At 32.4% G+C, this 18,080-nt stretch overlaps 1 protein-coding gene and 1 long non-coding RNA gene across 3 annotated transcripts; one reads left to right on the top strand and one right to left on the bottom strand.

Moving 5' to 3' along the window:
* Positions 1–12,336: 12,336 nt before the first annotated feature.
* On the bottom strand, positions 12,337–15,851 carry LOC121124304 (extended synaptotagmin-2). 2 transcript variants are annotated; one of them, XM_040719461.2, is made up of 6 exons: positions 15,646–15,851; positions 15,326–15,583; positions 13,706–13,929; positions 13,164–13,611; positions 12,664–13,107; positions 12,337–12,596 (listed from the first exon to the last, which is right to left on the bottom strand). In XM_040719461.2, the coding sequence occupies exons 1-5, from the start codon at positions 15,762–15,764 to the stop codon at positions 12,672–12,674; spliced, it is 1,485 nt and encodes a 494-aa protein (XP_040575395.1). In that variant the 5' UTR covers positions 15,765–15,851; the 3' UTR covers positions 12,337–12,596; positions 12,664–12,671. The 2 variants fall into 2 exon arrangements, with proteins under 2 accessions (XP_040575395.1, XP_040575394.1); XM_040719460.2 differs by having other exon boundaries at positions 12,337–13,107.
* Positions 15,852–16,865: 1,014 nt separating this feature from the next.
* LOC121124305 (uncharacterized) lies at positions 16,866–17,913 on the top strand. Its single transcript, XR_005866276.2, has 3 exons — positions 16,866–17,017; positions 17,205–17,599; positions 17,656–17,913. It is a non-coding gene; the product is annotated as an uncharacterized lncRNA (long non-coding RNA).
* Positions 17,914–18,080: the final 167 nt, after the last annotated feature.

Genomic DNA, 18,080 nt, shown 5'->3' with positions numbered 1-18,080 from the left:
CTAATCTACAACAAGCAAAAATACCTTGTAGTTTGGTTTGGTAATGCAAGAAGAAACATTAAGACTCTGATCAAGTACCGTATCCTGGCTTTTGTGAAGATGTTAGTGATCAGACCTCCATGGGAGAAACAATCTTTGCCCTGCTGGTGCAAACTAAAACACTAATGTAAGCTCTTCCACCGTGATTATCTTGCCTCTTTAGTTTATCACATATATGCTGATAATCTAAGCTTTCAGTTAATTGGCAGGAACTTTTTTAATAAACTCACTAATCTTATCAAAAAATGCGATTGGAAATGGTATCAAGACTTTTCTCATCCCCTTAAATAGAAATTGAAGATAAGAAAAGAAAAGAGAAAATCTATTTATAGGGATAATAAATCCTTGTTGCATTTATTAGCAATATTTTATCCTTATTCACATTCAAATATTTTATATACAAAGTATAAATAATATTGTACATACTTCGATTTATTATTTCTTAATACCTATAAAGTATATATGTATATTCTACTTTGATGATCGTGAGGGAATTGTACTTGAAAAAACTATCCATAAATAAAATACGTAAGTGCATTCACCTCGTGTGTATACGTTAATCGTCATTGCATCATATTTTTCTAGGGAATTAAATAAGCTTTAAAAAATATTTGTAGCTTAGTTTTAAATTCATAACCTTGAAGAAAAATACTCAATTTGAGAGAGGTCAACAACGTATGGGGAAATTTGGGTGTTAAAGTAATCTACAAATTTAGGATCCAATTTTGATGTGCACAATATTAATTATGCAAGCAATTCAGTATTTCCACAACAACTGTAAAATATCTTACTATTAGATATTATGGCAATTATTTTTTTTTAAGAATTACATTCCATGTTATTAATATTTATTTTTTTTAAATAAGAACCACAATCTATAATTTTTCAATATGTTACTGTTTTGGGATTGTATAACTTCGCCCACACCTCATGCATACATTCTATTTCCAAATTGGAGACAACAACAGCAGATAGTTGAAGTTCAATCTTTGCAAACTTTTAACAATAAGGAAATAACTGCACTAAATGCAATGAGATGGCACTTTTGCAAAACGAAGAATATATTACTGGAATAGGTGGAGAGGGATCCTCCTCCGGGCTCATTCCTCAGTCTGTGAATGGACTCCAAGTTCCTCCCTCCCCCGCAGAATACTTCATAAGATACAAAATCACAACTTCCTCCACTTATTGAGATCTTCCATTTACTTTCAAGTTCCTCATAAGTGCTTCAAATATCTCAAAAAAGTGCTTCAATTACCAACCCAATTATAACATATTCTTTGCATTGCAAAGTTATTCTTTATTATTAATGAAAACACATCGCAACATTTGAATTTCAAATTATACAATGTTTTGTTCTTATTTAGATATTTTTACACTCTTTGTTCACTTGAAAGTCTAATTGGTCAATCTTTTTCATCCGTATAAAAAATTAAATAACTGAAGGCACCACGACATTTAATCTCTGCAGGTGCTAGGGTTTTTCTTTGGGGAGGGAAGGATTGAATATTTTCCCCAAAGATAATATAGGGGTGTCATTTAGTTTATTTTTAATCGAATGGCTTTTTTTCAGAAAAAGATTTCAGATCTACTCCGCTCCCTACCGGATACTTTTTGACTTCAATGGGGGCATGGTAGGGGGACAAGGAGTACTGTTGGAATCTGAGTCTCTTACATATCTGGCTATACAATCACCTATTGGCAACCATGATTATATTCAACTGTTTTATTATAGAGTAAGTAATTTCATTATCCTTGGTTACTGAGAGATGCCTAAATCCTCACAAGTACCAATAGGTGATGAAGCCCTGGTTGGATGTCAACTACTCCGAAGGTCATTACTGTTACAGCAAGACTCAACACCTGGTCATAAGTCTATAATAACGCAAGCTTTGTACTAGGAAAACCTCCTCACTTTCTGGCCTCTAAACGTGTTTCTCCCCTCATCACCGGATAGTTCGCTATTGGACTATGTTATATGGAGCTTCTTGTACAATAAGGTCTGCAAAGTTCCCTACCGCAATGCTGATTCCCTGAAGGCATTCGATAAGAAGAAGTGTACTGATTTGTTCAATGACCAAGTCGTCACAGTATTCAAGGCCGTAGGGACCAAACTGGGGGTCATGGTGGCTGCAGAATGAGGTTATTTTAAGAAATATTCGTTCATATTATGAGGTATTATTATGATAATAATAATATTTGTACAATTTACATGTTGTTCTTGATGAAGTTGATTTAAATCTTACAATCAAAAACTGTACTATTTCCTTAAGTGTAAATAGGATTAAACTGAACTTTTCTTAAGGGCCCTTTTATAGGCTTTTTGAAACCGAACTTTATATAATGGAAGTAAAATATTTCTTTTCACTTCTAAAATGAACTTTTTTCGTCGAAAGATACTCATTTGTCTATTTTCTCACATTTTTTCCCCCTTGACCCCTATGACGTGATTTATGTCACCTTGGCTTATTATACAGAGCAACATGGCTGACTCCCTCCCCCACCACCGATAAGTTGGCACGTGGTATGTATATTTCCCTTTTCAGATTCAACAGATCAAGTGCTTCTTAAATTAAATATGGAGGATTTTATCTACTAGGCCATGGTTTTTTTTATTATTTAGTTAATTACACCTTATAACATCGTCAATGGTATGTTGCTATAGAAAAACAAATAAACATGTACAATAATTCTTTCAACATTAAAAACCTATATACACTCTATGATTCTTCATTATTTACTTGCTCTACCATAAAATACATTATCCCAGAAACCACATACAATTGTTAAGGTAATATGAATCAATATTAATACCAACCTCATGTATACATACATACTTAAGCTCATTACATACATAGATTCAATATTTCTTTGAATTTAGATAAGGATCTAGAATTAAGCAACACAATTGTATGTACAATGCACGTAAACAATATTTAAGATAACGTCAACATCTTGTTAGTCGTTATAAATAGCTATTCAAAGTACAAACAGAGCGCGGGATTTCTGATCAATTTAATCGCATTTCAGTACTTTTTTTTGTGAGATATTCTGCGATTTTTTGATTTTGTAATTTCTTCATGTATAAGCCATGCTTAATACTGTATTTGTTTTGAGTCGGACCCAAATCAATGAGGAGGAGGCAACCAAATGCCATCCCACAGCGAAATTTGGAGGGCCTGAAGTCAAACATCTCCAAGGTATAGGCCAACTACTTCGAAAGCAAAATTGTTAAATCGGTGTGGCAGCTTAAGCACCTTATTGAGGCTGTCGTTATTTCATATGGAGACCATATCGAATAAGATGCAGCCTTTGTGATTTACCAACATTTTTTTTAAATATTTTTTTTTTCAAATAAGTTAATAAAATTTTGAGTTTTTGAACCATTTTTTTTTGTTTTTCCTGGCAGAAAAAAATTCAATCAGCCCCCCTTAGAATGGCCCGTCAATACATAAGCAAGATAGCAATATTTATCTAAGAATTAAGTTTGGATTCCATTTGTATTCTTCGACGAATATTCATCAATTTCTAATAACAAGTTTATCTTATTAACCCTATGAGTGTACCAATAGTTGCACTTGAAGTAGCCAAAATTGATCATAGCAATAAAAGAATGAGTGAATGATATTTTTTATTTTAAAGGGTCTATAAGTTTTCTTAATTTAAAATAAAGCTTTTAAGCTACAGTTAAAATTCTCAGGTATTTTAACTCATCTCACAAAGTTCAATATAAAGCCTATAATTGACTCAAATGTATGAAGTGTTTATGTGGCTTTATGTATTTATTAAGTAAAAATCAAATTGGATTTTCTTTATTTCTGTTCAAGATTATTTTATGTTGACACATCACGAATAAGGTTTTTACCTTGAAATATACATACAATATTTATTATTCCTATGCGTAAAAAAAAAAAATTAGTAATAATTGGCGTTCATTTAAGGAAACTTTTTATAAATATTTCACGCATTGGAGGTTGATAATATGTTCGTGTATCATTTTTTTTTTTTTTTTTGCTATGGGGGAGGAAATATTTGAAGACACAATAAATAAAAAAAACGACTAATGACGAATTTGTAATTATTTGTCTACATACGTCATAAATATAAATAAATGATTTTTTAAACCTGACAATTTTCATTTACCATACTTTACATTTTTACAATCTAAAAGGGAAAAACGCATCGAAAGCGACTGAGAAAATTTGTAATGTATACGGGACAGTACTCATTCAGTTTGTGTTGCACAAGAGTAGTTCGAACAAAATTTTTTTCTACCCTCTAATGTGAACAACTCGACCATTTGAAGCTGGCAATCGAACAGAAGCGGCCAGCATTGGTGAATAGGAGACAACAAAACATCACCAGGCCTCACACATCTTTTATGACGCCTCAGAAGCTCCGGGAGCTCGGATGCAAAGTTCTAGTGCATCCATCAAACAATCTATAACCAGCAACAAGTGACTACCACCTTTTTCTTTCTATGGGCAACTCGCTTGGGGATACAAATTTGTTCTCCACTGTTTAAATTGGTGGTACAAGTTTTTTGCCAAGAGGTATAACAGATGTAACAGAAGGTCATACTTGACTTAAATTGAATGGTCGTAACACTTCTTATAAAGTTTTGAAATAAAGCAAAAAATACGAAATTACTTTTTTCTCAACTTATTATTTATAGCCAGGGGCATTGCATCAAACTTTTCTAATAAATCTATAGTGGTATTCATCGTCATTCACGCAAAATATGGTTACTTTATACTTATAATATATATGCTAAAGTACCAGGCATTGCTTGAAGTTTGCTTAATAATTATAGATATTTACCTCTTTTTTCCTTTTAATTAGATACACTGATCTTTAATAGCTGGATGCTTCATTTCTTTGATCCAATAGTTGCGCAGTTTTAGGATATTAAACACACTTTCAAAAATGGATCATGTGCTGACAAATAGAAATACAGAAAAACTTTACTTTAAATATATATATTCTCTTCTCAAGAATTAAAGAATACTGATGACAGCTTTAGAAATAAAAAACACTGCTCATGTCGACAATTAGAAAAAAAATATCGCATCCTTTTTAGTTTATATTTTTTACATCTCTATTACAACTTTTATCGGCCTGCAATATTTCAGCTACAAATAGTTTGACTACTTCATCAATGGAATGGAATTTTTAATAGGATAAGTAGATTAAACCATAATTATAGGTTTTTCAACTATAAATTTCTAATTAAGATTGAGTTTTGAACAATATTGATTACAAATTTTAAGAGTTCAGTCCAATAAATGTTCCTGCACTTACAGTTTAACAAATAAAGACAATATTATTTAGAGGTTTATATAAATATATATTATTAATAATTTGTTGTTATTTGCAACAACAACCTTTGAAAAAAATAGGAAAAAGATTATTGAATTTTTATTGGAACTGCGGCCTAAATATCTGTGAAATATACAATTCGACCTGCGCCCATAATTAATAGATAAATATTAAATAAAATTTGTAGAAAGTATTCCAAACTATTAGAGGGATAATAGTAGATTTTAGGGATGTTAAAATGGTCGAAATTGCAGTTATATATGAGAATATCATAAAAATAATGTAACTTGAGAGACAACATATCTACTGACAAAGATCACTGACGACTATAACCGGAGATGTAAAAAATATTACTTTATGCAAGTGAGATACTTTTTGTAGTTGGAACTTGAACAGTATCTTTATATTTTACGGGGCTATTACCATTATTCTTTTATTTTTGAGGAGATAACTTGTAAGTATAAAGTGTGAACGTCCATAAATGACATAGAGTAATGCTGAATATTTCTTGTTAAACATTAGAGGCTCTCTGCATCTTTGATTAGAACAGTTTATTAGTTGTTTTTAAATTTTCGGAGTCGACATATAGGCATATGTGACGCTGAACGTTTTGGACGCCGTGCTGAGATTACTCCTCCAGAAATCATTGATAAAAACCATGATATGGTGGTGGATGACAGAAGAGTAAAGGTGTATGAGATTGCTAGTACTGTGGGCATACCGAGTTGGAGCCATGTTTCTATTAATTTTGCGACATCAACTGTTGAGGTTCCAGCCGGTGCATTGTCGGGATGGAAAATGACTTTTTTTGTGGCCCAATCGTCGGCGTTTTTCTTGCAGCTCGGTTTTCAAACCGTCCAATAACGATGAATAATATGCACCTATAATAGTTTTACCCTTTTCCAGATAGTCGATGAGGATTATTCCTTGCGAATCCAAAAGAAATTCGCCATAATCTTTAGGAGCCGATTCCTCGATTCAAACAAATGCCAAAAAGAAAGAAATAGATCAATCTGGCTGAATGCTGGTGTGTGTTCTTCCAAGAGTTTATATTAACTAAACATAACCTCGATACGGCCCAGTAGTGACATCTCTCGGACTTTGCGTGGACTTTTCAAATGACCCTTGTAAGTGTCAGTCCCTAATAGACGCAGAGTAGTGTCATTTTCCTTGTTATATACACGGTCGAATTTGTGTTTATTTCGTTCATATCAGAGCAGCTTGTAGCTAATTTGATGAAACGTCATAACAGCTAAGATTTTTTTTTCTCTCAAACACTATTCGAACTCTCAGGTTTACTACGTAATTGTCGGCTCACTTTTTTTTAAACATCGCTGCAGGTGGTATTTTTTACAGCTATAAACTATTGTGCACACAAATACGTTTGAATTTTCAAAATAGGAAGGCCCAAAACTATAAAACAATTGGCGAAACCTAAACCACATGATCAATATATGTGAAAAAATATATGTCTACAATCACTTTTTGTTGTCTGCTAGATGTGTTTGGGTGCTATGAAACTAAGTACTTAACGTACAAAAATCCATCCTTTTCATTTACAGTATGTCCAAAAATTGATGGTGGTTTTTTTTAAAAATCATGAAATAACCTAAACAAGTAATTTTTTTTGGCGAAAAACTTTATTTACTTCCTAATATGACACCCTAAAAGCTTGATACATTATTTTATGCGTTTTGCCATCCCTTCATAAAGATTATTCAAAGTATATGGAGAAATTTTTTCCCAAGCTTTTGTCAGTTTTTTTTTTTTTAATTCATCCTCTCACATTGCCTGGTGGCCGATAACCACCCGAACCTGACTTTTCAGAGGAAATTTCACAGTTGGAGTGGGTTCCACATCTTTTTTATCTCTTGCCCAAACCCGATTTTTTTGGGGGATTGGGGTCATTAAATAGCTCAAATGGACTTTCATCACTGAAGAGGATACATTTCCAATCATCTGCAGTCCAGTGTTTCCGCTCACGACAGAATTGAAGCCGGGCCTTCCTTTGGATTTCTGAAAGTTCGGGGTGCAGACAAGGTGTATATGGAAAATCATTCAAGGAGTGCCTCAGGTAGTTGAGGACAGATGAATTGGATATTAGATAGCCCTTTGAAGTCAATCTTGCTGCAAGTTTCCTTGTGGTTTGCTTAGTTTTGGTAAAGGATTTTGAAATCGCCAGTTTGGGAACTTTGCTAATTTTTTTCTTCCTTCCTCGACCCTTCTGATTTGTAAGGTTTTTTTTTCATCCTTCCTTTTCTTACCCCAATTCTCAATGGTCCTGAGAGGAATCTGTAACTTTTGAGCAACGTCGCTCGGGCTTGATCCACCCTCTATCATGGCTTTGGTGCTGGTCTCCAACGTGTGTTTTCTCACCATTTCGGATATTGAATTTCAACTAACATCCTGTGGTGTTTTCTGAACCCTTTTGCACTGATGTATGGACATACTGTAGTTAACAGTGTGAATTCTGCGCAGGGGAGAAGAGTTACATACGTCATGAGAGCAAAAGATAAAGTAATGTCCTGTGAGGTACTGACATCTTGTAGAGGGGGGGATTTCACATAGACAAATAATCTACTATCCCTAATGGGGGTGCTTCGCCATTTGGTTTATAGTTTCGTGGACAATTTGATAATGAATTAGGACACTAATAACTTTCAGGTTACAAAAAAAAAAACTTTTTTTTTAAATTTACGCTGACGAGGATTTTGATATTTTCCACATCTCTAATTATAATAAATATATAAATATTAGTCAGCTGTTATTATTCATCGCTCATTAGTTATAAGTAGTGTTGTATCCGTCCCTACAAGAATCTTAGGACCACTCCTTCGAAAAGAAGAATACAGTTGGGTGACGTAATTAAGGACCGAACTTTATTAGATTTAGAACTTATATGGAGGACCTTTCTTACGTCTTAAAAAAAGGACCGAAACAACAGTAGTTATAAGCAGTAAATAGATATTTAACTTTCTTTCTCATACTTCAAATAAGAGTAATGAAATCAACAAAGAACTAAAATGATGATCAATAAAATGAAATATTATAAACAATGTAGAAAGCATCATTCCTTTAATATAAGTCTAGAAGATAAGTAATACATGAATTTGTAACATTCCTTATAATCTATTGTGCCTGGAATAGTTTAATTTGTGATATAAAAGACTATTTTACAAGATACTTTTTAAATTGTGAATTGTCTGATAATTTGATTGGAATTTGATAAAGATTTAATATATCTTTGTTATATATGGTATATTATTTTTACAAAAATTGTTATGGTTACATGATGGATCCTTGTACGATGCAAGATGATTTGCAAATACGGTAATATCTTGTGATTTTCTCAAAATGGATATTTAAGTTCCTTTGTAATTTATTTTTGGCAACAGGTACATTAGGACTCAATATTGCATTATCATTGGCAAAAGATATAATCAGCTCTTTGTCTTTCTATTACTTTACAGAACTCTTGTTTGAAAAAATAGTCTACTCAACATTTACATACCTTGATTAATTTGATTTATTCGGTTGATATCAACAATTTTTTGAAGGAGACATATTATGTGGTATTTTTTTAGGTGCTTTTTTTTTTCGAGTCAACAACCTGAAAACGTTTTTTTTTGTTTTTTTTCATATTCTATAGCTGTTATCATTATTATTTCATTCTTGAGGAGATAACATCTAGTTATAAAGTGCAATCATACGTGTGTATCCCCGTAAATAGTGATGAAATTCGGCTGCACTTATTAGATCCACTTTTTTTTTCTCGGAGATGGTAAACTGAAGAGTAAATTTTCTTTTGCTTAGATGGTGTCATTATTATTTAATTCTTGAGGAGTCAACTTCCTTTCCTACTATATGCAACATATCATTGATATATAGGAAACGGGATGGAACATTTGCTTGAGCTCATAAAAGACAGAGAGTAAACCTTAGGATTTGTTGTAGAGTTATAAATGTATGTCCTTGTTGGACAGTTGATGTAAGATTGACATCGGAGTAATTCTTGTCCATGTTCTTTTTTTTTATTTGGCTTCACTCCCTACATTCTCTACGCAACTGCAGTTAGCTTATTATGTTATTTTTTATCATAAATATTTTTTATTTTTAATTACTATGTCATTTAATGATAATGTTTCAATTCCTTCAACGCAAAAAGGATCCGTAACTTACTACCTTAGCACAAAAAAAATGAATAAGTTTTGTCTTTAAAATACTTTTATCAAACAATATAACAAGAGGTGATATACTATTTTTTTCATGCTGGCTTGACCATAATACAGAAAACTTGATGAAAAGTTGACACAATGTGAAGAGGTTTTTTTTTAAAAAGAAAACACAAAATAAAAAATATTATATGATGATACAACTACACTTTTTCTGGAAAAATTATATCAAATAGTAGAAGGACAATAGAACCGATTTAACGATGAGGAAAAAAAAGTTGATAGAATCTTTAATATATCCATATCAAAAGTCAGAATTTTATTTTAGCTATATTATTTAATTAATCTCTATTTATACAGAAGGAAAATTAACATGGTACTCCTGACAATTTGAAGTATGTTTTGGAGGAGTGAAGTATGGCTGTCATGATGTGAGCGGCTATGAGAGTAAGGAAATAAATCCACCTCCGTATCTAACAAGGACATAGTCAGGAATTACTCCGATGTCGATCATCAATGATGATACTATGAATCCAACAATGACTTACACTTAAATTGCTTTGAAAATCTTGTGTACTATAAAATTGTTTTTTTTTTTAAAGCAACGGAAAGTAACATGGTAACCCTGACAATTTGAAGAATGTTTTGGAGGAGAGAAAGAATAATGCTCATGACGTTTCATTAGATCTACTAAAATCAGCTGTGACAAGAGAGGAAGGCAAAAAGGATATAAACTAGGACATTTGCTAGAATTACTCCGAAGTCGATCACAATTCAAATTCTAATTATAACTCAGTAACCAATCCTGAGTGTTACGCTCCGTCTTTAGGAGCACACACGAATGTTCAACCAGATTTTGAATATAATTAAATCTGTTTAGGAAAGGAATTACTCAGGAGTTTTCAGATGACCAATTCCAAAAAAAAATGGGGCAGAATATAACATTCACCGGATTTACATCTCTGCTTATAAATTCTAAGCGTTACTCTTTGTTACTTATTAGCTTAAAAAAACACATCTCAGGTTACCATCAACCAAAAAACTTGCATACTAAAAATGCTTAGGATTTACAACTGTACATATAGGTCATCGTAGTTTTTTTATTACTTGAGTAATTTATACATGGGATGTGTACTTTTTTTTTTGTTTTCTTCATTTTTGGTCAAATGTGCCGCCTAATTTTACCTTCCTTCTGTTAGTAAAATAATGATGAATTTAAAGAGTGAATCGAATTAAAACAAGGTATTAATTATTGTCTTAAGGAATTAAAATAATTAAACTTGGTTTTGCCAAATCCAGGCCAACAACTTGAAATGTCTGACCTTATAGTAAAACTCAATTATATAGGAAAAGTAAGTTTATTAAAATTAATCGGTATATTTGAAGGCCGCAAGTGTATCCTTGGAATAAAAAACATATTCTGTCAGATTGATGTTTGCTACTAAAACATAAACAAGACATCATTTTCTGAACAGTCAGTCTTGTACCATTACAAAATTTGGCAAAATGTATACTTCTTAAAAATGTATCATTTAAACTTCAACTTTTAATGACAACCGATACGGAGGCATTCCATGTAGCTCCGTAGAAATAAGAAACTTGGTAGGATAAAGTACTCTGGAATTTGTATTGATATCTTCGTTCTTAAAAGTTCAGATGTTTTACTCAACTTTTTTTCTCAAATTCTTGATTCCTTGGTACAAGAGTTGTTCTTTCTTGTAATCATCTTTGTAGCTATGAGCAAAAATAGTGAATAACTTCTCTTGAATTTCTGCCGAAGCAGAATATTTGAAACAAAAATCCGATTTTATTATCCCATCCGACAGAGCAACAGGGATTTTAGCTCTCCTTTTATATATATATATATATATATAACGCGTTAAAGTGTCACCAACGCTCGTTGCTACATAATTATTTCATTGATCAAGCTGTTAGGGAGTTCTAAGATATTAAACACACACTCAAAAATGAAGTTTCAACAAATACACTGACAAACTTCACTTTATACGGCGGTAATAACTAACATTAACCGAATTAATTAGTTGTCAACTAAAAGACAAACTTTTCTTTAATAATATAGAAGATAACTTCCAAGAAGTCATCAGATTTACTCTCCGGTTTTCGTGAGTACACTCAACGTAGCTACTCAATATTTATATATATATATATATATTCATATGACGTGTTTTGTCCTCAAGAATGGAGGAAAAGGAATAATAGTTTGAGGTTGGGGAAATAATATATTGAGATGAGTACTTTAGTCTCTAGAGCGCTCATTCACAAAAAAAAGGAGGGAAAAAAGTAATGCTTCCCGTGTGGCATACAAAAAGCTTATGAGAGTTAATTCTTAACATAAATATTTCATTAATACGACTGCATTGTTATTTCTTGGATCAAAAGCAGAATTGAAGATCTACATAGGAGTCATTCTTGCCCATTTGCTTTTTTTATTTCCTTCTTTGCCTCCTCCTTTATCTCACCTGATTGTAGGTGATCTCCTCCAAAACATTCCTCAAATTATCAGGGTTACCATATTGATTTTCGGTTTATTTTTTTAACATACCCACTGTACACAAGATTTTCATCACTGGATATACAGTGTTCCCCGTAGATACATTCCTTGTTAACTGCACACGCCTGCAATATTTCATTAATATTACAAATTTCTTAGACCGAAATATGTTTTAGATATACATCAGGAAGCACTATATACAGTGCCCCCTGTGACCGTTTTTTCAGATATATATACCTACAGATTAACTTTGCTCTATTAATAAGGTATTATAAAATGAATAGATAATTTTAATTATTTTAATTCAATTCTCTATTTCATTCCTTAAAAACTAATTGTGGTAATACAGAAAAAATGACACTAAGGTACTCAAAAAAGGAAAGAGAAAAATGTATAGAGTATTCCTTCAACTCTGTTCATTTATAAATAAGTTTAAATAGTTGTCATTAATTCCCAATTTTTTAGATTTATAAATGTTTGAATAAAATAATATGCTGAATCCGATCAAAAGTATATTGGTCTATCCTGATGTTATTTAGATCATCAATATTTTTCTAAAAGGAATAATTAATATTAGATACACTTGTGTAGATGATTAAATAATATTGTTATATAATCTACATATAGCTTTATAAGGTTTTCACATATGCCGATAAAGTAATGGTCATTGCTGAATTCTTCATATTTAATGGCTTAATCCTTTTTTTAATTGGATTGCTTGCTAGTTCTTTGAGGGTTAATCGTATCCCTCCAAACAGAAAACCGGAAACATCCATAACATTAATATCAACGTAATGCTTCTTCCAGTCTCTACTAAATTGAAATATTTTCCCATATTCGAAGTTTGGATGTTGCTCGTCTTCCTTTGTCTCACTCTTGTAAGGGTAAGGTCCATTGCTCTCTTTTATTTCCAAATATGAATTAACAGTCGTATCATAATTACCTCCAACAACAAGATTTGTGCAAGAATGAACAAAAAGAGATAATATCAATTCAGTAGGGCCGGTATAGTCGACATTAGACCCACCAAGAGGAAGCCATCGCATCGCAACCGTAATTGTACCCCTATCAAAATATGTATTATTTGCTACTAAGATGTTTGATTATTTTGACTGCCTTACTGAATAACGTATTGTGATCGTCTATTTTCATTAAACTTTAAGTTCTTTTTAAGTTTTATTTCCTGTCCATTTTCTGCACCTTGACTAACAAACTCATTCTGAAGATCAATAAAAACTTCGCCGAGGAATTCATCACGACTGAATGTATCTTCATCAAAAAGACGAATGTTGAGTCTATGTCCCTCAAATAATTCTAATAAAAATTCATGCCAATATCCATCTCTCTCCCAATTAGGATTCTGTGAATTTTTTTTCACGTCTGTTTTATATTTGTACGCTCCAAGACATATTTCAGCATAAGTATCTGGAGAGCCTTGACCAACTAAAGATCTGATTCCTCCTTTTTTGGGGAGATTATGAGCACTTAATAATTTGACAGCTACCATTCCGATGGGAGTAAATGCACGATATTTCATTGGGTCAACGTTATTTGATAAAGGGATTGTAACTGTAAATAATAATAGTTTGATTCAATTATAAATAAATAATCGTATGGATGTCATAAAAAAAAAAGATTAATATGTAAAAAGTTATAATCTTACTTCTGTTTGGGTAGACAATTTTTTTATTGATGCTCTCATAGAGTTCCTTCCTTACTTTTTCTCGAATAAGTGGCCAATCACACACAGCAGCAATGCCATCGAGATCAAAACTAATTATGGGTGTTTCTAACAAATAGAACTGAGCTCCACCAACAAAAAAGGGTAAAGCCTTTTTAGATGTTGGCTTTAGTACAATTCTACCGCGACTAAATAGGCGCAGATCCCTGACATTGAAAATTGAAGTTTAAATTTAGAGTTGCATAAAATATGAACTTAACGCGTGCGAGATTCTATCTTTTTTGCAATCTCAAGAGTGTTTTATTTTTCCAGACCCGTAATCATTATTCGTTAATTCTGGAAGAGAGAATATCTAAACAATCATTAGTGTGTGTACTCATGAACGACAATTTATCTCTAAAAACTTATAATGTGTTTAGTTTGTAGGAGTGAAAAGGACATAATAAATTAAATTTCGTAAGCACCAAGGTTAATAGAAATACAAAGTTAGACTATCTTTGAATCGGCCTTGCTATAATTTTCAACTCTATGTACTTAAACGACTGCTAGATAAGACAGATAAATTTTGACGTAATAGAGAATAACAAAGGTACATTAACACCATATAATACTAGAAATTATAGGATTAATGGTAATAGTATATGCTCTTTGACGTCACTATTAAAAAGCGTAGTGGAAGTCAAGCATCAGTTTGAAAGGACTATGGTATAACCTTGTATTTTTATTAACCTTTGGAAGCACCAAAAATTTAAACGCGGGATATTACCTCTCGTAAAACCAGAAACATTTTAAATCACTGCACCTCTATATTTTTACAGAGGGAGTTGTTCAGATTTGAGGATTATAATATGGAAAGTTTTTAGAAATACATGGCAGTACGGTTACCACCCTTATGTCCTTGTTGAGTACTATAATTGAGGATGAAAGTCGGAATAAATCGTACCTTACTAGATACGGAGTAGGATTTTCTCCTCTCAAAGTTACTGATTGACGCTAATATAATCAAACGTCATGAGAGCTAAGCTGCTCTTCCCCAAAAAATCCTTCAATTGTCAGGGTTACCACATCATTTTTAATTTATTTTATTTTACACACCGGCACCACATATTTTATACAATTCTATAGATTTGTATAAAATATGTCTGACAATTGGAACAGTTTTTGTTAGAAGAGCTGCTTAGCTACCATAAACTTTTATTAGATTAGCTGCGAGCAACTAGGAGTTGAAGAAAATAAGGACAATTACCACTCTGTAGGAATTGCTATGATGTCGATCATAGCAATTCTACTCTGAGTCCAACAAGGGCATGCATTTACTGTTGCGTCTTGACATAAATATCAAATAATAATAAGAAACTGGCGAAGAAAGGATAGAAGAAGATCCTTCGACATACACTACACATACAACCAATCATCTTAATTATTCTCAGTCTTTCATGAGGACAATCACTAGTGATTACTTTATACTTGTTCCCTCCTCAAGAATAATGATAACAGCTTTGGAAAATAATAAAAATCTTGAGACTGCCAACTGGAAAAAAATCCCACATGCGTTATGTTCATATTTTTATAACTGTTTGCATGAATTTATTGCGTACATACTTAACCCCACTAGAAATTCCTAACAGAGATACTCTTAGGTCACAGTTTCCATCATAATTTAACTCTCCATCAATAATAATCGTAGTTTCATTCCCTTCTTGTTTTTTATGAGTCTTGACATTCAGTAGCTTGGGTGGGATGATTCCAAAATCAATGTTATTGAACTTAAACGTGCCTGGGAGGCCGTTTTGAGACATTACATTTTGAATGATTGGTTCTACATCATTGTGAAGTACGTCAGATGCATACTCTTCAGCTCTATTTTGAAAGAAAAATTAAATGAATCAAATCATTGTCAAATAGTAAATTATCATCATTACTGAGGGGAAAGTTGTTCCACGACGTTGTGAGTCCATTTTTCATCTCCGACAGGCTTCATCATCTGGACACTGTTTATTCTTGAGATAAAAAGCATTTGAATCAATAAAAAGCAAATCATCGTATAAAACTAAACTCTTCTTTGTGTTGTAGACTATATATCACCTTACATTCAACATCCACACATTCAAATGATTTTAGGTTAGAGTATTTAACTCATAATTTCTTATCAATTCTCTAGACACATTTTGATTCATTTTGTATGCTATACATTTATATTCATATTCAATACTAGGCTCTGATAAGGTACTTAAAACCTAATTTTCATTTGTTGAAACATGTTTCAAAATAATATAAAAGTTCGGAGAAAAAGTCATTTTGTATATTTCCCCTTATTTCAATGCTTCATAGAAGTGTTATCATACAATTTAAGCCAAATATGCCCGTTCTGTTCGATAGGTTGTTGCCAACGAGAATCCAACTGCATAATGCCCTTTTCGTAAAAGCCCTTGTACCTATTGACAAAAAACTCGGACAACATACTTTCACAGGCCTCTATTGAATTTGTACCCCCAAGGGTATTGACCATAGAAATGCACATCTGGTGGTCACTTGGTTCCAGGTCAGGAATGCAGATACATAAAAACTTTCCATCGGATTTCCCGGAGCTTCTGGCCTGTCATCAAAGATTTGTGCAGCCTAGTGTTGTCTTGATAATATTTTGTTGTCTCCTATTCACCCATGTTGGGTGCTTCTGTTCGATCGCTTGGTCCAAACGGTCGAGTTGTTCACAGTAGAGGGAAGAATTGAGCGGGCAAAAATCCCTCGAACCACTGTTGTGTAACACGAACCGAAAGAGTATTGGTCACGTATACATTGCAAATTTTCTTGGTCACTTTCGACGCTTTTTTCCTTTCAGGTGTTAAAAATGAAAAATATGGCGGATTTCTTTCTTTGAGACCTCCATACTCGACGCACAATAATTCACGACAGAGCTATTCCAAGCGCAACACTGTCAAAAAAGTGTTTGTAATATACAGTCACATTTTTCCTACATCTTATTGCAAGATCCTACGTTAACAAGATATACTTTTATGTGAACTAGGAGATCACATAAAAGTTAAATTATAGTTTCAAGAAAAGCGTGGGATCTATCAAATAACTTTTTCACCGACCTAATATGTGGTGTACAAACTGTACCTTGTTTATATGCAAATTGCATCTAGGAGGGTGGTCTAAAAAGTTTCCAACCCCAACATAAAGATCCAGCACTCGTAAATAAAAGCTAGTCACATCCATTTTCCATTTGTGGACAGTGACTCCTCAAAGTTTCAGGGATTTTGGACGTACAGTTGTTATGTAACAGTCGTTTGAGTGAGTAGATAAAAGTGCTTTCGTGCAAAAAAAAATCTAATTTTTTTTGCACAAAGTAAAATGATCGATAATGTAATTTAATTAAGTCTAATAAATTGTAACTTTTATAATCTATTTATACAAGTTGCAACTTACACAGAACATATTAATTGGCCTAGTAAAAATAAATCCATTATTTTTCCAATAGATGACTTTAGAAATGTGTTTCTCACGTTTTATTACTGCGATCGGCTTACGATAGATGTTGTTAGAAAGATAAAATTTCGTCCTAAGAAACTTGATTAAACAGTTTTGTGATTGTTTGACTCAGGTTTGTTTGAGAGCGCGTCAAGGATGGACAGAAGCCAAGAGAAAATAAGCCATATTTTACAGTTTCTCTTCGATAACGGGGAAAACGCAAGCCGGGTGACTGAAAATGTAATTAATGTTTATGGTCCTGATACGGTAACAGCCAATTACAGGCAAGTTTTGTTTCGTCAAATCTGTTCCAGTAATTTTGATGTCAAAGATGCATCACACTCTGGAAGGTCAATTGTCGAAAATTTGGATAAAATAATGGAAAGCGTCGAGTCCAACTGTCATGTAAGCACTGTTTTTATTGCCAAGAATATAAATATTGATTGAATTTTTTTAATAAGTTTCTTTTTACTCCGCCGCGAGAAATTTTCACGAGAAAATGGATTTGACTTTAATTTGGTATATGATATCATTGGTAATGGTCCTACTCAGAAATTATCAATAAAATATGGGATCTATAACTTAATCCAACTCTTAGTTCTGAGTTCTCAAAAATGAGAAAACATAATATTTTCATTTGTGATGTGTTGTGAACTAAAGTAATAATTGGCAAGAATAAACAATCATTCAAAAGCTCTCAGTTATTATATAAACAAAAATTATGTTATATATATTTTTTTGTATGGAAAAAAAGTTAACCATGATTTTTGTTTTTGATTTTAAATTTTCCATGGTTGATACCTTTTGATTTTTTTTAAATGTTAACTATCTTAAAATCGAAAAAAAAAAATTATAAAAGTTTAGAATAGTAGTATTAGAATTATGA

The sequence above is a fragment of the Lepeophtheirus salmonis genome, chromosome 9 (assembly GCF_016086655.4).
Source record: "Lepeophtheirus salmonis chromosome 9, UVic_Lsal_1.4, whole genome shotgun sequence".
NCBI classification, from domain to species: domain Eukaryota; kingdom Metazoa; phylum Arthropoda; class Copepoda; order Siphonostomatoida; family Caligidae; genus Lepeophtheirus; species Lepeophtheirus salmonis.
The sequence above is the reverse complement of the archived record's forward strand: the minus strand, read 5'-3'. Positions and strand labels throughout refer to the sequence as shown.

Bases quoted from the DNA above. Each gene is read 5' to 3' on its own strand.
- LOC121124304 (XM_040719460.2), bottom strand. From the start codon at position 15,764: ATGATTTGCTTTTTATTGATTCAAATGCTTTTTATCTCAAGAATAAAC. The intron at 13,930-15,325 runs GTATGTACGCAA...TTTCAATGTCAG, and splicing joins GGAATTTCTAGTGGGGTTAA to GGATCTGCGCCTATTTAGTC. The intron at 13,612-13,705 runs GTAAGATTATAA...TATTATTTACAG, and splicing joins AATTGTCTACCCAAACAGAA to TTACAATCCCTTTATCAAAT.